This window comes from Boleophthalmus pectinirostris, unplaced genomic scaffold (assembly GCF_026225935.1).
Source record: "Boleophthalmus pectinirostris isolate CB_2022bp ecotype Guang Dong unplaced genomic scaffold, ASM2622593v1 HiC_scaffold_2, whole genome shotgun sequence".
NCBI lineage: Eukaryota > Metazoa > Chordata > Actinopteri > Gobiiformes > Gobiidae > Boleophthalmus > Boleophthalmus pectinirostris.
In genome coordinates this window covers 8,422,880-8,445,351 of record NW_026571152.1, presented here as the reverse complement: position 1 = coordinate 8,445,351, position 22,472 = coordinate 8,422,880, and the positions used below count along the sequence as shown (strand labels likewise).

Genomic DNA, 22,472 nt, shown 5'->3' with positions numbered 1-22,472 from the left:
GCTCACAGAAACTAGTTCTGTATATATAAATACAGAGAGATATGCTGGATTTGCCAGGAAAGTTATAAGTGGTACTATGGTAACAGTCATATTTATCCTGACCTGTCCAGCCAGTAGCCTGATTCATTTCCATGAAGTGAACTGTCTGACCTCACAGCATTAGGATTCGTTCGCTCGACAGTGGGCGGATACTTTTTTTAATTTAACCAATCGCTGCTATTTGGTCGTGATGTATGTAATGCACCGCTAACGGAGCTAACTGGTATATTAGGCTTTTCCCAAATCCCGTAGAAAGAAGGACAATAACGTCTTTCCCCTTGATAAAATTCACCAAACATTCTCTTTGTTCCGGCTTTAAACCCCCAATCTCGGGAATCGTTGTCAACACAGAATGTATGGTTCTTTACTGATTGCTGGTTCCCGAACTCGCACTTCCGGGTTTTTTGCAAAGGGTCTAGTGTATTCTGATTCCTGACCTAGCTGCTGGAGAGAAATGAAATTGAGTGGAGGCACTAGATGGCACCAGCCTGGCTGTCCAGCCAGAACTACACTCTGATAAAACAGAGTGGATATGGAGCCATATTTTGTCTCCCAGATTTCAGAGGAATTGATTAACAGGTGGATTAACCCATTATGGAGATGAAACACAAACAAACAAACAAAATCCCACAAAGAACTAAGAAACAGCACAGACTTCTGCCGAACCATAATCAAAGCACCTCTTACTTATCTCAGGAAAAAAAAAAAAGTTATACAGGCAAATCCCCAAAAATCATTTCACACATTTTATTTTAAAAACAATTATCTTGAAAACTACTAAGTCTAGCTCCATGAAATTGAACAGTTTCCAAATTTTGCATTGAAGGCACGTTGCAGTCTTGGGTGACTGTGTGAGCAGATTCCAAAGCACAAAATGACTTCTGTTTGGGAGTGAATGCTCAACCTGAAAACAGAACAAAAGTAAGGGCCTGTTTATAAAGAACGCTTGCGGGTAAAAAGAACAAAATATTTTATCGGAAGTGCCTTTCGTTTAGACGGTGATGGCGTTTTTAGGACTTAAAACCTCAAAAATCTGAAACCACCCTCCAGAGTAGAAAAGTTGAATACACTCCGCTGTAGTGTTTCCGTCTATACTGCCAAAGATGCAAAACTCTGGTCAGATCTGTTCATGTTGCGTACACGTTTCCGTCACATACATGCAGTACACAGAAACAAACATGTTGGATCATTTCTATATGTCGTCATTTCCACACTGTTTTGCGTCACCTTATGCACGCAGATTTCCTCCCGAAAACACTTGTCTAAATGCGGAATAAAAAGTGAAGATGCAACACCAATTTTACGTCTTCTGTTCAGACCATCATCATATAAACGTAGCCTAAAGCATTACATATAAAGTCTTGATCTGTTTCTATACATTCTGTCAACATTTGAGGTTATTTAAACAAGAATTGCGTCAATTATTGGCCTACGAAATTGTCAAATTTTTTGGGACACCCTGTAAAATTTGTTCTCATTTCTACATTTGAGAATTGCGTGCAGCTGTGTGTGTGGATTGTCTCAAGTTAAAACAGAGATTTGTCACACTATGGTCCAATTCCAGTAGCCAGACTGGCGCCACCTAAAGCCTCCGCTCAATTTAATTTCTCTCCAGCAACTAGGTCAGGAATCAGAATACACTAGATGGTTTACAAGTACCCTGGAAGTTGTAGACCACGCACTGGCCAAGAGCTGTGAAGCCATGACGTCAAACTCAAGCACCTGTCTGCGTCCCTTTTGTGGTAGAGCACAACAGTAAACAAAGCGGTCGAGATGGATGTAGATGAAGCCAGACATTTTGTGTTGGCAACAATTCCTAATCGAGGATTTAAAGCCAGAACAAAGAGAATGTTTTGATTTTGATGATGAATTTTATCAAGAGGAAAGACGTTATTGCCCTTCTTCCTATGAGATTTGGCGCATTACATACTTTATGACCAAATATCAGCGAATGGTTAAATAAAAAAGTCAGCGAACGAATCTTAATACTGTGAGGTCAGACAGTTTCCATGAAGTGAAACCAGCTGATGAATCAGGCTATGGCTCAGTCTGAAAGCAGAACAAAATTTAAACATTAAATATAAAATCTTGATCTGCTTCTATAAATTCTGTGAAAATTTTAGCTTATTTCAACAAGAATTGCCAAAATTATCAGCCTGGGAAATTGTCAAATCTTTTGAGACACCCTGTATATTTTGTTCTCAATGAGTTGCCTTCTGCACTGGAGAATCACATGCTACAAATGAGCAGCTGTGCTTGGATCGTCTCAAGTTAGAATGGAGATTTGACACTTCTCAATTCAAACAGGATGTAGAAGAGACTGGCTCCTCAGACAACTTTTATCCACCATTTTCTACCTTCAAAGCACTCAAAACGCTTTACATCAGGAGGGTCCAAACTATGGCCACTCTGATAGTGAATGCTACGAGACATATTAAAAGTACAGTAGCTCTATTAAATGCATCCATCTGAACGCTTCACTGTATAGAGACCAATCTGTGACCCTCTGCTTTGGATATGTTTCAGTATGAGGCCTGCAAAACACTCCCAATCACACACACACATTCATAGTAAAAAAAGCACACAACAACTTCCTAAACAATAGCTCTAAAAATACTCGTTCTTTGTATAAGCTTTAAGAGAGCCTATATGTAGTATTAAAATATAAGCTACTTTACATAAGCCTCTATCTCACCATCTCTGCTGCTATTAAAAAATATTGTCTTTTTCTATATAGGTCATTCAAACTTATCTTTATCTTAAGTAACGGTAGATTGTGTTATCAATTGTCAGGGTCCATGTTACACTATTTTCTGATGTTATAATGTTGTGAACGTCATGAAAAACAGACCTGGAGTTGTGATTTGTTTCATTCACATGTTTAACACACAAACCCTGCATATTTAGGCTGAGTTCTTCTCTGAAAACAAAAACACTCAACAGAAAGTATTCCATTGTGTTTTTAAACTTCATTCACTGTGACTAGAATCGTTTGGATGATTTAAGCCCTGGAGCTGCCAATCTCTAATCAACAAAAGGTAGTGGAACAGAGTATTTTGACCTTTGGAAATGCAGACTAATTAACCCATTACAGGAGATGAAACAAACAAACAAAACACAGAGGACTAAGAAACAGCACAGACTCCTGCTGAATCATAATCAAAGCACCTCTTACTTGTCTCAGGAAAAAAAAAAGTTATACATGGTGTCCACAAAAAATTGACATAATTTTGTGGACACCACAGTCCACAGTCTTGGGTGACAGTGTGAGAGCATATTCCAAGACACAAAATGACTTCTTTTTGAAAGTGAAAAGCTCAACCTGAAAACAGAACAAAAAAATAATAATCTTGATCTGTTTCTATACATTCTGTGAAATTTGAGGTATTTCAACAAGAATTGCCAAAATTATTAGCCTGTGAAATTATTTCAATTTTTTTGGGACACCCTGTATATTTTGTTTTCCATGAATTGTCTTCTGCATTACTCAGACAAACAAAACACAACTCCAGGTGTGTTTCTGAGGAGGAAACAGTATTATAACATGAAACATAAAACTCACAAGAGTCAAGAATTTTGCATAATATAGGACATTTCACATATGTTAAAAAAGTACATTTAAAAAACCTTAATACAAACTACAAACACTGATAATAAAATAAAGATATGCAAGATTTCTAACATTTAACTATTTTGTTTATTGCAAATGTTTATGGTAAATGGTCATATTTTATACAGAGCTTTTCCACCTTCAAGACACTTAGAGCGCTTTACAGCAAGGAACCACTCACACACTCACTTACACAATCATACACCAGACACTGGGGGCGAGATGGGTTAAGAGTCTTGCCCAAGGACACAACAACAGCATTCATCTGTGGGAGCTGGAATCACGTCACCAACCTGCGGCTCAGTGAATATGACCGCCCAACCAATGACATTTATGTTAAGTGGGAATCAAACCTCCAACCTTTGGCTCAGTGGACTAATACTGTACAAACCCAGCTCCTGTGGGCCACAGTGTTTATCTGATTTTTGTCCGTGTCTTCCTCTGACCTGTTTTGCTTGGCTGGGTTTTCTAACCGGATTTCTCACTGCTCTTGTGACAGCCACATGCAGTCGGGATTTTGTGTGTGTAGAACCAATATTTTGTGCAACAACGGGTCAAATTTATATATTTATACATTTATAACATAAATATAAACCAAATTGTTGCCAATATTCACTTGACTGATTGATTCTTAAAGGTCTTATATTTCGCAACATTGACTCTCGTGAGTGTTAAGCCATGTTACAAAGTTATTTCCTCCTCTAAAACAGACCTGGAGTTGTGTTTTGTTTCATTCTCACATGTTTTTGTAACTCTTTATTATTTGTCTGTCTACATCTCCAAAGCTCAAAATCTTCTGTTCCACCTTATGATGTCATGAAACAGCAGTTTTCAATTTAACAGCTACATTTTACCTTTTGCTTAGTAGAAACTGGCAAATCCAGCTCTGAAATCATCCAAATGATCTGATTGAAAGCGTATGGATTTAGCACTTCCTGTATCATACATGACATGAGAAGGTGGTACAGACTGTTTTCTGTTTGAGAGAAGAAATCAGCCTAAATATGCAGGGTTTGTGTAGCCAGGCTGGCACCACCTAGTACCTCTACTCAGTTTCATTTCTCTCCAGCGACTAGGTCAGGAATCAGAATACACTCGACGGTTTGCAAGAATCACGGAAGCTGTAGACCACGCACAGACCAATCAACGAAGAGCTGTGAAGCCATGACGTCAAACTCAAGCTCCCTTTTATGGAACAGCACAACAGTAAACAAAGCGGATGAGATGGATGTAGACGAAGACAAACATTCTGTCTTGGCAACATTTCTCTAGATCGAGGATTTAAAGCCAGAATAAAGAGAATGATTGGTGAATTTTATCAAGGGGAAATACGTTATTGCCCTTCTTCTTACGGGATTTGGTACATTACATACATCACGACCAAATAGCAGCGATTGGTTAAATAAAAAAGTACCCACCTACCATTGAGCGAATGAATCCTAATTCTGCAAGGTCAGACAGTTTCCGCAAAGTGAAACCAGCTGATGAATCAGGCTAGAGTTTGTGAGTTAAAGGTGTGATTAAAGAAAACACAACTCCAGGTCTGTTTGTGATGAGAAACATTACGACATAGATCAGAAAATAGCGTAATATGGGCCCTTTATTTACACAAACATCCAGTGCAATGGCCATTTTGTTGTTATAATTTGGTGTTTTGGTTCTCAAGACAATTATCCAACCAGAAAGCAGAATGAGCCTAAGTTGAGTCTCTCATTTGGGTTGCCAGTTTCAAAACCTAAAAACCCAAACCACTACTGTGTCATTCTTGTTTATTCGAGTTTGTCAGAATACTTTGAGCCACTTGTGTATGGTCAAAACGCCAACGCTATCCAGTGTTTATTTGTATGAGAGAATTCCAGCCAAACTAAATAAAATAAAGCCCCATTTAAAATCTGAATTAGAAAATGAAGTGGCTAATCCGGAGCTGTTTTGTGCACGAAGCCAGGAGCTCTTTCTCATTCAAGTCGCATTCTCCCAAATGTGCTTGAACCCGCGGCAAACGTCCCGGGATGTTGAGTGGAGCTTTGTGCGTAAAAGAGTTCACGTTCGGAGCGGGCACACACACAGAGACCCCAGTGTAGTGCCGTGCCAGCGCTGCGTCAAAGCGGACCTCTCCAACACAAAACGCCGCTATTATCTCCGCGTTTGGACCTGTCATCCGAACAGCGGCCTGTGGTTAAATTAACATCCCAGCATGCGCGCGCCCCTCGGTCCCCCTCTCGGCCCGGGCATTGAGGCGCGCCCGGGGGGGAAGCATTGATTCGCGGGGTCCCGGGTCAGAAAGCAGGGCTGGTAAAGACACGATCTGGCAGTGAGAGATGGGAGCCTTTGATCGCGGGATGCGGGGGACGGAGACTGATTGGGCGCTTGTTGTTTTTGATGTCGTGCCATTTTGGTTTGGGGTGGTCCGAGCCAAAAGACTGAGCAAATGGAGGCCCCATGGTGCAGTGTTGTGGCTTGAAGAGATGTTGGAAATTGGCCAATGGCTGTGCACCTGCTAAAAAGACCTCAAAGAGACTGTGTGAAGCCTGTGCTCGTACTGTTTTAGAAAAGGTTCTAAAATCACAACTGAACCTGTGTTGCCAGAGCCTTAACCTGCAGATAGCGGACATGTTTAAGGAGTGTTGGGGAGTAACGGATTACATGTACCGGAGTTACATAATCAGAGTACAAATTATGAGTGACTGTATTGTTACAGTTATTGTTTCAATGTGTGGTAATTGGATTACAGTTACTTGGTTGAAATAAATGGATTATATGGCGGTATTTTCCTGTTTTCTTGTTTTCACATTTTGGGCTATATCCCCCTTTTTTGTTTTTTTCCGGTAATTCCACTTATTGCTGGAAACTAAACCAAGTCTAAACTAGATCTAAACTAGATCTAAACCAGGTCTAAACTAGATCTAAACCAGGACTAAAACCAGGTCTAAACCAGGACTAAATTAAGGTCTAAACTAGATCTAAACCAGGACTAAATCAGGACTAAACCAGGACTAAAACAGGATTTAACAGGATTTAACCATGCTGCACGGATGTGTCTCCTCCTCTTTTAGCAATAATATTTTTATACGGTTAAGGAAAGACTGGGCTTTTCATTTTCTTTTAACAGACAAAATTTCTTAGTCTTTGCTACTCTACAGCAAATCAAGTAATCCAATGTATTCAGATTACGTTACTCACTTTAAGTAATTTAATGGATTACGTTACAAACTACATTCTGGGGTATGTAATCTGTAATCTGTAGGGGAATACATTTTAAAAGTAACCTTCCCAACACTGTGTTTAAGTTTGTCTTACTCTCAGTTTATGGGCAGGTCTCATGTGAAAGCTCAAAACCTCCAGAATTCTCTTCCTGAGCTACAGAGGCTGCACTAGCACTGACTCAGGACTGGCTGCAGGTGCTGTGACCATTCAGATCAGAAAGTCCTTTAGGCCTACAACATTACTGCCTCACCCAAGAAGAAGTTTTTTTTTTTTTGTTTTTGTTTTGTGTATTCTTTAAAAAGTCAATAGGAAGCAGCTGTCACCTTCCTCAGAAGTAAAGACCTAAACATATCAATGTAAAAAAGAAAAAAAAAAAAAAAAAAACCCACACACATAGTTGACTATTAAGACTGAATCAGTTGTTTGAACTATTGCATTATAACTAAGTGTTTCTTCATGCTTTATTAAGTTACAGCGACACATTTTTGATGGTCTTCCAGAAAGGATTTAGGCTACTTTGAGAGCCCTATCAAAAAAAAAAAAAAAAAAAAAGAAGAAGAAGAAGAAGAAGAAGAAGAAGAAGAAAAAGAAGAAGAAGATATAGGCATCTTAAAAATACATATGACCAAATGTAACTCAAGATCTTGATATGGGTTTCCTGCTTCTCAGAGGGTTGCCTATGTCATTTGTATAAAATAAAATAAATTAAATTAAATTAAGTGGAATCCTCCCCCTGCGTGTCTCCATGGAGATGTTTTTGTTTTGTGTGGGAAGTTCCACAGTGTAATGAGACAAGCGGGTGATGCCATCTGTTCAAGTAAAGAATCACAATAACAGTGTGTGTGTTTTACTTGTGTTTCAATATGAAGATCAGCCAAAATAAGTGGTAGTAGTAGTTGTTTATTCGGTCATTTTGCAGCACTACAAAATAAAACAAAACATAACAGACTACAACCCCATGGATCATGACTGAAAGGATTTAGAATGAAGTAAAAAGTACTAATAATGCCATAAACTCTTAAACAATGACAGAATTCTAAGAAAGAAAAGGAGCGTATGAACAGCAAGTTTGTATTTACAATTTCACTTACGACTTACTGTACATATAAGAGACAAAATATAAATGAAAACAAACAAAATTTAACACAAACTTCATTCATTCCAGAGCTCTATAACTTTCAAAAGATAATGTTTTATACTCTTTTTTTAAAGGCTTCTACAGTGTTAGACTTTTTAAAATCCTCACTCAGGTTGTTCCACACACTAATCCCTCTAACAAAAATACAGTCTTTTTTTTCTCTTAGTTTTCTTAGTTTAAAGATGTCTTTTTTTTCCATTTACAATTGTACAAACTAATAAAAATGTCAACGAAGGCACAACATTTTATTGTTTATGATCGTACAAAATAAACCACAATGAGAATGAAAAAAAGTAAGGATTTTTTTGTTTTCGTTTATAAACGTACAAACTAATAATGAGAAAGGCACAAAATGTATTGTTTATGATCGTATCAAAACAAAAGTATTAAAGCAAATGTTAAAGAAAAGCATGTGTTTAGTTATTTGTGGTTTACTTGTGAAGATAATGGAACTAGTTATCTAGATTTTTCTGTAAGATTTGATTTTTATATTTTTTTGTTTTTTGAGGTACACCAAGTTAGTACAAGCTTGGATATGTTCATCTAAGCCAGAGGTGTCCAAACTTTTTTCATCAAGGGCCACATATCTAAAAACAGATGAAGCAGAGGGCTTATTGAGGGCTGTAGACTGGTGCTGAATACAGAGAATAATTGAAATGTGTGCATATTTAACATGTTAGAATGATCCATCAGTCCTTTATTTATATTTTATAATACTAAGATCTTTAAAACCACACACTAAATATTAAATATTAGCTTTATCAAGGTAGATTTTCAAAAAACTTGCAATAAAAAGTTATTTTTTTATTGATGCAAGGTAATTTGGGCCAATTCTTCTGGAAGCCTGAGGGCCAAGAAAAATTTGTCTGAGGGACGCATTTGGCCCACGGACCATAGTTTGGACATGCCTGATCTAAGCAATTCCATGAGTCTACTCCACGTCTGCTCACACACATGCTTTTGAGAGTGGTTCAAGAGAATTGTTTTTTAAAATTCATTTGACCAAAATAAGTTACACATGGTGCATCTTAAAAAAACACAGAGGGTGGAGACAGGTGGTTGGGGAAAACACATTTTCAGAGTCCTCGAGCCTTGAGCCCTGGAAGTGTAACTAAAAGGTAAACTGAGGACACAACCTCCATGGAGCTAACGACTCTGCCACCAAACACAGCACATCTAAATTTAGTACTTTCATTTAGACATGAAGTACTTTTGTGTGTGATGAAAAAGTGAGATTTGATTGTAGAATATTGGAGCGCTTATGTAAGAGATGAAGAGGAGCCTGCGGGGGGCGCTCTCTCCAAGAAGATGGATCAGCTCATAAACTCCAGGGACCAACATGCAGTGGGAATAATTCACTTCAAGTATCCATAGATAAAGGCAGCGGGAAAGTCACAGGCACAAACATTCTACTGTGGTTACATGCGCTCGTGAAAGCAGAGCCACATCTCATTTCTGGAGTTACACGATTATTGAAAAGACATGTAAAAAGAGACATCACTGAACAAATCAGGTTATAATCAGATTTTGGTGTACATTTGAACAAGGCCAAAGTTAACATTATTTGTTGTTATTTAAACATACAGTAATCAACATTTTAATGATCAGAAAAAACATTGTGGTGGTACAATATTGAAAATGAAAGTTTCTTCTGTTCTATAGCTGAAAGAATAGGGAGTGTAATGGCTCAGTGTTTGGAGCAGGGCTGTCCAAACTACGGCTCAGGGGCCAAATACGGCTCTCAGAACAGTTATTGTGGCCCTCAGGCTTCTTGCTGAATTGGCTCAAATGACCAAAAGTAATACTTTTGACTGTAAATGTAGGTACATTTTGCAGTGGTAACTTACATTTTGATGTGATACATACATAGCAGAAGCAGTTCAATGCATGTACTGTATTTTTCTGACTATAAGTTGCACTGAATTATAAGTTGCACTTTTTGGGGAAAATTTATTTTATAAAATCAGAGACCAGAAACCAACATTTCATCTTAAAAGGCAAGTTCTAGTAATAACAACAGAAGAGAGAACAACAGACTGTTAACGTCACATATGAACAGTTCTTCAGATAAACTATAACATAAACAACAGAACAGAACAAGTTTAACAAACTCTCCATCTCACTCCAAATCACTAAATCCACTGAATTCTTCATCCTCTGTGTCACTTCTGAGCAACTCTGCAACCTTTGGAGGTAAACGGAGCACCACTTCCTCTTCTGCGTAACTATCATCAGACTCAGCATCAGTTCCAGTTAGAATTATTCTGGCCTTTCTGAATCCCGACAGGATGGTTTCAGTTGTCTTTATGTTTGTTTAAAGTTTAAATTGTCAGTGATACAAAAGTAATGGTGCAATCGGCTGACATGATACAGACAGGACAGAGGCTCTTTCTCTTTCTTCTGTCGACATGCGCAGTAGAGCTAAGTGACACTGGTACAGGAGTGCACAAGCCTAGAGCGCCCTCTTGAGGCTGTCAGTGTGAACATTTTAACATATAAGTCGCAGGTCCACCCAAACCATGAAAAAAAGATGTGAATTACAGTCCAAAAAATACAGTAAGCATGCAGAAAAGTGACAAAAAGGAATAAGGGGTGCCACAGAATCTTACACTGGTGCTGCTTTAAACAATACATAGTTTGTCTTCTTTTTCCAAACAAAGAGATATGTGTTCTTACCAGGAGCACTTAAGATGTCAAGGTTTGTAACACTCTTCTTTTTGGTGTAGCATGGATGTAAATTATTATTTGGTAAACAACTGTATTGTCAATGTACTATAATAGTAATAAAGAAGAAGTAAACTTAAGTCATTGAGTCAATTCAGTCCATATTAAAAAAAAAAAAAAAAAAAAGAATGAATGTAGTCCTGTATTACGCAAAATGGATTCTTGTGAGCTTTTAGCCATTTTACAATGTTCTTACTTCCTCAAAAACCGACCTGGAGTTGTTTTGTTTCATTTACACATTTTTGAGCAACCCTTTATTAGTTTGTCTACATCTCAAAATGCTCTGTTCCACCTTGTGATGTCATGATGCGGATGTCTTCATTTCAGCAGAGATGGGATATTCCAGGACTGAAATGATCCAAATGGTTTTAGTGGGGGTATATTGAGTTTAAAAACACTTCCTGGAGGTGGAAGAGTGTGTTTTCAGTTTGAGAGAAGAACCTAAACATCCTAAAAATGCAGGATTTTTGTGTTAAATGTGTGAAACAAAACACAACTCCAAATATGTTTGTATTGTATGTTTGTAACGACATTATAACAAGTGTAATAAGCACTAAACACTAAATAATGTTCTTTATTCTCACAACTTGTAGCTGTAAAATTTGATATTGTACCCTGCATTGCATGATGAACTAGAATGAACCGTACTCTTGCTGGTTTTGAGTACAAAGCCTGTCCGAGGGCCCCATGTTAGAGGACTAAACAAGAGTCAGACTGTGAGATCATTACCGGGCCCTGAAAACACAAAAACACTTCAGTGCATGTGACAATAACAAGTTTTGTGTGGTTTTATTACGTAACCATGCAGAAAAGTGACTGTAAATGGGCCCTTATCTGTGGCCCTTGGACAATTGCAAAAGTGGTGCCACAGAATCTTACACTGGTGCTGCTTTAAAGGACCTATATTATTACGATCTATGTTATAATGTTGTTTCCTCATCACAAACAGACCTCGAGTTGTATTTTGTTTCATTCCACATGTTTAACACACAAACCCTGCAGATTTAGGATGAGTTTTTCTCTCAAACAGAAAACACTGTTTCACCTTGTGATGTCATGTGGTAATACAGGACGTCCTCCACTGTGTTTTGAAACTCCATACACCTTCACTAGAATCATTTTGATAATTTCAAACCTGGAATTGACGATCTCTACTGAAATAAAGGTAAAAGGAGACGTTCACTTGAAAACCTTCGCTTCATGACATCATGAAGTGGAACACTGCATTTTGGACTTTGAGTAATCCTGGGTTATTAATCTGTCTACATCTCCAAACATGTATGAATGAAACTAAACACAACTCCAGGTCTGTTTTTGAGGCAGTAACAACATTATAACATGGCTTAATTTAAGATGTGTAACATAGGACCTTTAAATATGATGAATGCTTTATGATGAATGCAATAATGAATGCTTTTCCTGCTATAGGTCATAGTTTTTCATTAGAATAACGATCACCAAAAGTAATGAAAATCTGCTACTATTTGATATTAAAACTAGTATAGAATCTTGATCATTTAAGCAACTAACATAAGTAGTTGTATATACTATTATACTAGTATATAAATGTTATAATTTTGCCCCACTCCCCCTTGTACATTTATATGCAAGTAAACTTTTTAGAATAGAAATGCAATTGGCTTATGTAAAACTTTAAAACAATCACTTCTTGTGTGGACAGCTGCAGTAAAAGAGTGAGTTAATACTATGTTAAAAAATTAACAATGAGTGTGACAAGTTTTACACAAAAGAAGGTTCAAGAGCTCCCCCTGCAGGTAACAATGGAGTAGTACCTCTGAGTCCAAGAGAGGCACTAACTTGTAAACTGTATTGAATATTATTTACTTTAGTATAAATATATATATTTTTTGTTTCACTTAGTCAACAGATTAGATAGAATATTCCAATTACAATATCCCATGTAAATCTGAGGATGTGTGTCTACTTAATTCAATAGTACAGTACATCTTTAGGAGAAGATTGACAATTTTGTTATTTCTACATGAAAGCATATGCTGAGAGAGCAAGCTGACCACAAAAAAGCAGAAAAAATGTAGTGTCTGAACTTAAAGTAAAGCTAAACACTAGGTCAACTTTTTTTGGCTACTAAACTGTGTATATGGTGTTGTAATAGTATTACTGTTCCTGATCCTTTTTTGGCAATTTTTGTGCAAAGTAGGTACATTTGCTGTAGGGGTGGCGTTTGAGGTGTGGACATCATAGACCAGGCATGTCCAAACCATGGCCCAGGGGCCAAATGCGGCCCTCAGGCTTCCAAGTGAATTGGCCCGTATTACATTAAGCAGTACTTTCTAACCACATTTTTGAAAATCTATCAAGGTAAAGCAAAAAGTACCAACGATCAACGAAGATCTAAGCATGTGGCTCATTGCATCCACTTATAAATGCACGGATATGAATTATTGTCTGTACTGATCTCCACTCTATGACCCTCCACTGGCCCTCCACTTAAACTGTGTTTTGATTTGCAACCGTTCATGACAAAAGTTTGGAGACACCTGCCTTAGACCAATCACTCAGTTCCTTGTTGTCAAGACAAACTTGCAGCTTCTAATGTGAAGACTGTAATTTCATCACTTTACTTTTTTATTTAACCAATTTTAGCCTTTCGTTTTTCTCGTCTTGGCTTGGAAGTGTGCTCAAGCTGACTGGACAGTCACAGCGCAGTATGGAGTCTTTAAACACCAGCCAGCTGCAGGAACTAAGCTCCAGCATTATGAGGGACCAGAACCATCCAACCCTGAACTGTCTGTTTCAGAAGCTGCCATCGGGTCCAAGTAAGCGCCAGACAATTTGCCTGAAGCCGTTGTGCTTTTGAGCAAAGTCACTTTGCGCAACTAATACTTTTATCCATTTTGTCAGTTGATCGTGTTCATGTGCAGATGAATGTTTGATGCTTCTGCAAACCAAATTTATCTAAGAAGACAAATAAAAACACCTCACCTTATACTTCCAGACCCCACCCCTCCTCCTTCACTCTGTTCTTTAGTCTTCCAACTCTATTTGAAATGTGGCTATGGGAGGAGTTTAGGTGTGTCCCACTTTAGCAACCAAGTGACTCAAAAATAAAGCAAAGCACACAGGGATAGGCTACAAATGTCATTTTATTATTACTTTAAATAATGTCTAAATAAAGGGACTAAAGACATGCTTGTGTGTCCATTATCAAAAATATGGTGTTGGTGGCTGCGGTAGAAATACATCCAGGCTTTTATTTTGAAGGAAGCCTCAGCTACAAGGTGAGACCATTGTAGACTTTTATTTTGAAAAACGCACCCACTCTTTTAAACCAGAGCTATACAGTGCTTTTGTCAGAAGGGGGCAGTGCATTCATTCGGTATATATATTTTCAACCAATTTCACATTCAGACGCTAAGAATATGTGTTGTGACAATTATAAAAAATAAAACCTGGATGTATTTCTGAACACGCCACGAGTTTTACTACAGAAATTAAAAAGAAGACAGGAACGCGCAAAGGGGGAACGGCTATTTTTGAGAACTCCCTTTGGTAAAAACTGTTATAAATGAGGTTTTAAATATACACTAACTTTATCTGTCCACAGTTAAGCTCGGAATACTAGCACAACAATGTCATTTTTAAAAAGTCTGGACCATATGTACAGTCTATTTACACAAGTGTAGGGCACGCAATGCACTGCGATTGTGAGAAATTTGTAAAATGTTTTTCGATGTAAAAGCTGGTGTGTGGTTTGTGGAGGTTTTTCTTTTTATATCTTCTTCCTTCTTGTTCAACTTTATTTAAAAAAAGTTGCGCTCCAGGGCGGACAGGATCATAATAATAAGAATAATAATAGCACTATATATATATTATTTACACAACACTTTAAACTGGATACGTGTCAAAAAGCAATTGACATTCATTGTACAATTTTACATCGAGACAGTGCTGTGAAAGGCTTGCGCTTTTGGGTTTTTGATCGTTTTTGGAGAATACTGTAACCCGGGTTTTCCCATATTGATTTGGCCTTAACGCAGGAATGTCGCTATGGAAACCGTTCTAAACCTTTTGAGCTCCAGCCAAAAGTTGAGCTGCCTCGTAATTCCGCAATAAAACATCTCGCTCTTTCTAAATAAGTGCACTTGTCTTTCTTTTTGCGTATACGTAACACGACACATACAACTAGAAACCCGCTGGATTTCGACTTGGATGGCTTTAAAATACAAAAAGCACCATTCTTTCTCTCTTCTCACGATTAAAGAACACATGTTATGCAAAACTGACCGTGTTATACAGTGATCCCCTCATCAAAAACATTCCTCGAGTAGTTTGTTTTGCTTCGTTCATGCTTGTTTCGTTAATTCGTCTTCTCTGAGCACGAGTTTGCATTTTGCCAGTTTTGTTGCGTCATAGATAAAACTCTAGACTTCTATGGAGTTTTTAAGCTCATAAACCGTCACAATTGTGCTCACAATTAACGCATGGGTCAATTAGAAAGGAATTCCTAGGGTATAAGAATTTCAATAGTTTCCTTTTTAATTCCATTCTCATTCCCGTTGCTGACAGCAGAGGGCGCTCCAATGTCTAAATACCTCACTGGAACTGAGCTGTGGTTTATAAAGTGTGTTTTAAGAATGTAGACATTACTTTAAGTTAAGAAAATGTTAGAAATACTTATCCCAATGTGACCAAAAGCATTAAAGCCTCAAAATATGTAATATGTGTTCTTTAACGCATACAGTTTCGCTTGTAGAGACGTCGCCCCAAGTGCTTGGCTGGTTCGGCTCAAGTTTAGGTTTAAGTTTTGGGGCCATTCCTAAGTTTTGGCACCGTGAAGGCCCTGCGAATAAGATGGGCCCAGCTAAAAACGCTGGTAAAAATCCTATCATCCTGCCGCCCTTAAGTGCAACAAAACACAGTAGTTACAGCTTATACCTACCATGTCTCTGCGTATAAAAACACCAGTAATACACCAGTATACAGATTCAGAGTCCGTTCATCTCCAGGGGGCGCTATGGGGTCTTGCTGGGGGAGTTGTGGTATTTGACTCTGTACTTGTTGATGTTTCTAAAGTGTAGGACTTCGGGTTGTCTGTTGGTCGTGCAGGGGAGGAGACCGTCGCGTCCTTCTCCCATCAGCCACTTGTTCGTCTCGGCGTTCATGTCCCTGGATACGTGCTCCTTCGCCCAAGAGTCCACCCAAGACTGGAAGCGCGTGTGCAGTCGCGTGCTCACCCTCTCGTGGGACTGGGAAGAAAATAAGAAGGTACATTAGGACTGTGAGGTTAAAAAGGCAATTTAAATGGACGAAGTTGGCAAATCGCAAAGGCTGCTGCATTTTAACCCACAAACAAAGTATTCTGTCTTCTGCACAAAAACGGCCCACTCTGTAGGGGTTTAGATCTGTAGAAACATGTTCTGAAATAAGATTCTTATGTTATTAATGTGTTTCAGTTCGTATTTCAGTATTTCTCATCAATTCATGTGTTTAAAATGTGAACTCTGAGCAGAATCCCATTATTAAAAGTATTAATAAAACTAAATTCTATATGCAAGGCTTTTCAGAAAAATAGCAATTCGATATTTTTCACAAATCCTACAATAAATAAATGTAGCCAAAATATTTAATTCCATGTTACGCCAAATCAGATTCATTAAAGCATGATTTTTCATGACCTAAAGTGAATTTTCCTTGACTTTACGGCACCTATACATGTAGAATTGATCAGACTTTTAGGGCTAAATATGAAATGTTAACCTTTTCCACTCACCTTATGGTTTGGTATTATAGTTTTTTAACATTCAAAATACTGTCAGTGCATTTATTGTCATCTCTTTTAAAACAAAAGGCAGACGTTCAGAAATAATCATAATAGCTTAACTTAACAGAACACTGTAGTTACGTGAGAGAGATACTAAAATCCCATGACTTTTCCAGGCCTGGTAAATTACATTTTCAATTTCCGTGACTTTTCCACAATATCCATGACCGTGGGAACCCTGTTAAAGTGAACACAAAACTAAAAGTGATTTCTTTCTGTCTCTCTCACTGCTTTGGGTATTTTTAAGTTGACTCAAAATTGACTTTTAGCTTCAAGCCGTGGTATAATGTTGTTCCCTACTCAAAAACAGACCTGGAGTTGAGTTTTGTTTCATTCACATGTTTGAATAATCCTTTATTATTAATCTGTCTACATCTACAAAGCCCAAAATTCTCTATTCCACATTAACTTGAAAACTACCGCTTCGTAACAACAGCTCCTTTTACCTTTAATTCAGTAGAGATGGGGAATTCCAAGGGTGAAATTATCCAAATGATTAAAGTGAAGGTGTATGGAATTTAAAAACAGAGGAGCACTTCCTGTATTACCACATGACTTCACAAGGTGGAACAGAGCATTTTCAACATGTGTTAAATGCATGTTAAACATGAGTGAATGAAACAAAACAACTCCAGGTCTGTTTGTGAAGAGGAAACTACATCACAGTAGAAGTGTGTAATACCTGGTGCGCTCGGAGCAGTGCTGTGCGCCGGTACATGTAGTCCTCAGACTTAAACACATAAACCATTTTGTACGAGTTGAGTTTGAACATGCACTCCATCTTCTCCTTCTCCAGAGACTTCTTCCCTCCTTCGCTCGCCTCTTTGTCCAGCTGTTCGCGCCCTTTCTGGTACTTCCTGATCCGCCGCAGGTTTCTATGACAGCAACCAAAACAATTATTAGAAATTAAGCATATGAAAGCGTGTACCATATATTTTGGGTACTTAAAAGGTCCTCCAGCTGTTCTGTGATTGCTTATGGCGATCAAAAGTAAACAAATGCACTTGTAGAGTAGTTTGAGTGTTTAAGTGTATTCCAGACTCTGTTCCATTACTTTTTTATTTCATTTAAAGCTCTGCAACTACCACATTCTAATCAATATGTAAATAAAACATGCCTTAAATGAGGAACTGACCTGGGCAAAAACACTGGTTTCTGTGCGAGATGTTCTCTCAGCTCTGGAGTCGTGGAGTCTGGGTTTAAATACCGACCAACGTAATCAGACCAACGCTATTAAAAATAAAAAATAAAAAAAAAATAAAATAAAATCAGATCAATGTTTTTTTTTTAAATATATATGGGAACACTTTATAATAACAACAACTTAATTCACCTTAATAATGCATGAACTAAGGCTTAATTCATAATGAGCATGTTAACAATTATTCATGTTTAGAAAGTACTTCATTAAAAGACTAACCCTAAACTCCTAACCCTTTCATTAAGTAGTTACTAAGATTTAACTATTAACTATTTGTGCATTATTATTATATTAAGGATTATTATTATAAATTAAGTCTTCCCTCTGATACTATTAAACATTTAGTTAACATATTAAAAAATAATCTGCAACACTTTGCAATCATATTAACCATGAGTAGCGGACAATTAAAATACTTGTAATCATATTTTAATAATCGTAAGTGTTTACTGCTCTATACAGACACACAACTCATAAAATCTTATCTTATAATGGAGAAAGTGGTATTATTAAATAAAAATTTCAGGTTTTCATCTGTAATACACTTTTATCAGTACTATACAATAGAAATAATCATTTGACTAGCCAAAAACATGTAAAAATACCTGTTGACTTGTTGACTAATTTTAGCTCTACTGCAGTACTGCACATAAAGATCTGATTTTGTTACCTCTGCTTCCATGGGCTCATCAGACGTCTCCTCCTCCGTGTCCAAAAGTTCCACTGTGAGCTGCACCTGACCTCTGCTCCTCAAGAACATCACCTGAAAGAAAGACGACATGTTTAAATGTAAATATATAAATAATATTTTATAAGGAAAATATTCTGTCACTATTTTATTACTTTAAATGTAATTGCAGATGGGTGTTTTTTTTACCCAAAACCAGACAAAAACTCTAAAAAAAGGTTTATAATGATACTTTTCAAGTGGGGGCACTGCTTGCTTCCATGGAGACATTTTTAATATGGCGTTACACTTAACCATCTTGCAAAAAGTCTCTGTCATAGGTCTCTCCTTTCTACAGATCTGACCTGTAACTTGGCCCGTAACACGTGTGCCACCTGCTTATTTACTATACTATGGGAAATTCCAGGAAACACAGTAACATCTCCATGGCAACAAGGCAGTAGACCCTCCCTTAAAATAGTTGCATCTTTAAAGTTGGCTCTGATTTTCACCATGGAGTCGACTTTTACAATTCCAAGCCGTTTTCAACTGTAAACGAAAAGCATTCAATCTATGTACAAATAATGACAGATCTGCCTGAAAGGTTCAATTAAAATGAACTTTTAGTATCATTTAGTACAGTATAGTTTAGAATCATAGTCTAGTCATTTTAGTATCGTGACAACACAACTAAAGATTAACATTTCTAAATTTCTAAGGAATTCACTCAATACTCGACACCGATACCAAAATTAAGATAACTGCTGCTTTATTGTAATAGAATGTAATTTTCATGTACAAAATAATAGTATAATAAGTCTTCAAATAAAGCTGATCAGGAAAGCTCAAATTGTGTTCTGTTAACGTGATTTTTGCAGTATTGAGTACCATCTTAAATTAGCATCTACTTTCGATAACGGTTTTAGTATCGATTAGTATCTGATTTCCGATACTTTTGACGATCCTAACCTTTAGACCAGGGGTGCTCACACTTTTTCAGCATGCGAGCTACTTACAAAATGACCAAGTCAAAATGATCTACCTAATACAAAGCCAAGCAAACTGCACTGAAACACTTTGTGCCCCTTTTTTGGACCCTCCCCCACAGTTTGAGAACCCCTTCTTTAAGAGAACTTCCTCTGGCACTTTACACAAAACTGTGAAAAAAGTGAAGGAAGATTTTTAAACCTGTTTTTTAAAGTTCCAAACTGGAGTTGCATTCTTTTCTGGTTTTGCAGTGATATTTACCAGCCTCTGCACGTTTACCAAACCAAACGCACATCGTGACAAACACAGATGCATTTGTGCACTTTTGTTAGACAAACTTCAGCCAAATGTGGCAGTAGGTCTGTTCTGTAGATCTGCTCTATGCTGTAGACCTGCTTTGTGCCAACACTAACACAAATTTAGACTCGTTTTTGCTTCACGTTTGGTCTTGCTCTTCTAATCAGCGCACACTGTGGGAGGGGCTTGTGTTCGCTGTACGCAGGAAGGAGCGAGAGCGTGAAAAGGCGAGGGGCGGCGTGCTGACGTGAGGCAGATGGACAGGTAGGATGTTTAGGAAGTTGAACCTGCCCTGTGATGCACGCTGGTACACGAGGGCACACACTGTCGCAGACGAGCCGTGCATAGGGAGCGTGTGTATTTGTGATGTGCCGTAGAGTCTCCGCGGGTTTCAAATGAGCGCACAGGCTGCACTGAGACGCCCCACACGCTCCTGCACCCCGCTACAAGTTTATTGCCAACAGCAGCGGCCGTAATGAAATATAATCGCACTTGTTGAGTGTCAGACCTTGAGTGAGAGACAAGACCGAGTCCAAACGCGAGTCTGAGACGAGTACTAAGACACGGCAATCTACCCACACGACCTTGGCGAATGACTGGTAGATCGAGATTGACGTATTGGGCACCCCTGCTTTAGACCAATCCTTTCAGATTAGAGCAATAAAAGTCCTGTTGACGTGGGTTACCTTGAAGCAGTTTTCGTCGGACATGATCTGCTCTGCTTTCCTCTGGTACAGGGACTCAGCAGCGCTCCTGGTTGTCTGCGTGGACAGGCCTCCTCCGGTCGCTGAATTTGAGCTCTCCGATAAATACAAGTCTGTCACCTGAACGCAGATCTCATCACTCACTATGTGCTGCAGCTGTAACGACAAGGAAAGGAAAGAGTTAGTACAAATTAGGTATCAGTCTTACAAACATGAAAAACAGAACTTGTTCATTTTAAATAGACTGCAACGATCAAAACTTATTCCTCCCTCTTTTTTTTTTTTAAAGCATTCCTATCATCACAGTTATTCAATCACAGAAGAACTCCTATTATTTTGGATTCTGTAAATCAAGACACAGAAAACCTCAGCAACTCCAGATCTTGAGCACAACAAGACCTACAAAACATCATAAGTGAATAATAATTAATTGTCTGGAAGTAACTTCTCATATATAATTTGAAGTTGATGCAAATTATGCATAATATCTGGCATTTTCAAAGGATAGATACAAACTGCTCCTTCAAATATGATTCTTTTTTTTTCTGAAATGTTCAAATAAATTAATTTTGTCAATATAAAGATTTTGTCGCTTGTAGCCTTATTCACAGTGGGAAGAGTAACCACAATATATTACTCACATAGGCGTAAATGCATGGTATCTGAAAACTACTTTTATTAAGAAAGTTACACAGTCAAAGCCACTATAGTAAAGCACCCAGACACAGGGAGAACATGCAAACTCCACACAGCAGGGCACAGTGAGCCGTACCTGTCGGACAATGCTCTGTATGAGTTTGTCCATGGTGAAGGCCGTGTAGGCATGGATGGTGAACATTTCCCTCAGAGAGTCCTCGTACTGAGACGCATCCATGTTTCCATCCAGAAGGTTCCTCACCATCTCCAGGAACGCTGAGTAGTAATCCTCGACCTCAATGTCCACTACACAAGGAAAACACAAGAATAAGAATAGTACAAAGTAGAGAGGATGTTTGTGGCAGAGCTGGAAGATATACAGTTGACATAATTTATAATATTGCAATTGTTGTTTTGGAACTATGAAACATTAAAACGTTGAGTATAAAAAAAAAAATATATATATATATATATATATATGTTTAAAAAAAAAAAAAAACTGTAGAATCTTCCAAACAACACACAGTACAGCTTTAGCGCTTCGTGTGCCTTTTTTTATGTACCGTATTTTCTGGATTATACGTCGCTCCGGAGTACAAGTCGAACCAGCCAAATAATGCATAATGAAGAAGAAAAAAATGCACCGGATGTCGAACTGAACTATAAATCACATTTTTTGGGGAAATTTTGTTTATAAAATCAGAGACCAAGAACAGACATTTCAAAACGTCAAACTGTTGACCTTGGCTTGCAGTTTTTGGGACATGGTTGTCCGTGCTCTGATAGAGGCGATTGCGTTGCATGAAGCGGCAACACCAAGAAGGTCGTCCCGCAAAGTAATTTATATTCTTCGCCTTGGCAACTACCTGGGCGTGGAAATGTAACAGTACCGTTGACACGCCTCTCCCGACAGCACGTTGTTCAAGCACCTATTTGTGAACTTGTTCCTCTAGCTGTGGCAATCTAGCTTTTAGCCCACGATTAGCTTTTATTGTTTTCTTAATCGCTTTTCGCCAGTCCCTCATAAGTTTCTTGCTCACTCCAAACTTTCTTTCTGCTGCTTGATTACCGTTTTCAGCTACATATTTTCACTACTTGCATCTTGTAATCTGCAAAATATGATTTTCTTTTTGGGGGCATTTGTGCTCAGCCTTTCTCAGTTCTCTTTATAAGTTCATGTTTAAATTTAAAATTTTCAGTGGCTCAGGAGTAATAGGAGTAGCAGATACTGGCACACTTGAGTATAAGTCGCTGGAGGACCACCCAAATCATGAAAAACTGTGACTTATAGTCCAAAAAAAACCAAAAAACTGTATGTATTTTATGCCTGATGCCCTTACTGAACCAGCCAAGTGAGTCCTTGTACCTGAAGTGGTTTTACATGTCATGTTTGAGTAATCTTACAATTTCTCTCAGTCTCAAATCTAGCAAACTTATAAGATGTCAATAAGTTGTTTTCTGC

At 38.0% G+C, this 22,472-nt stretch overlaps 1 protein-coding gene across 1 annotated transcript in view; it reads right to left on the bottom strand.

The window, feature by feature from the left end:
- Positions 1 to 13,822: 13,822 nt before the first annotated feature.
- sin3aa (SIN3 transcription regulator family member Aa) overlaps positions 13,823 to 22,472 on the bottom strand; it is a 30,202-nt gene continuing 21,552 nt past the window's right edge. Inside the window, 6 exon segments of the mRNA XM_020923193.2 lie at positions 13,823 to 15,943; positions 17,201 to 17,393; positions 17,654 to 17,748; positions 18,390 to 18,482; positions 20,357 to 20,530; positions 21,147 to 21,316. Of these exon segments, the coding sequence (XP_020778852.2) occupies positions 15,710 to 15,943; positions 17,201 to 17,393; positions 17,654 to 17,748; positions 18,390 to 18,482; positions 20,357 to 20,530; positions 21,147 to 21,316 (959 nt within the window). The 3' untranslated portion in view covers positions 13,823 to 15,709.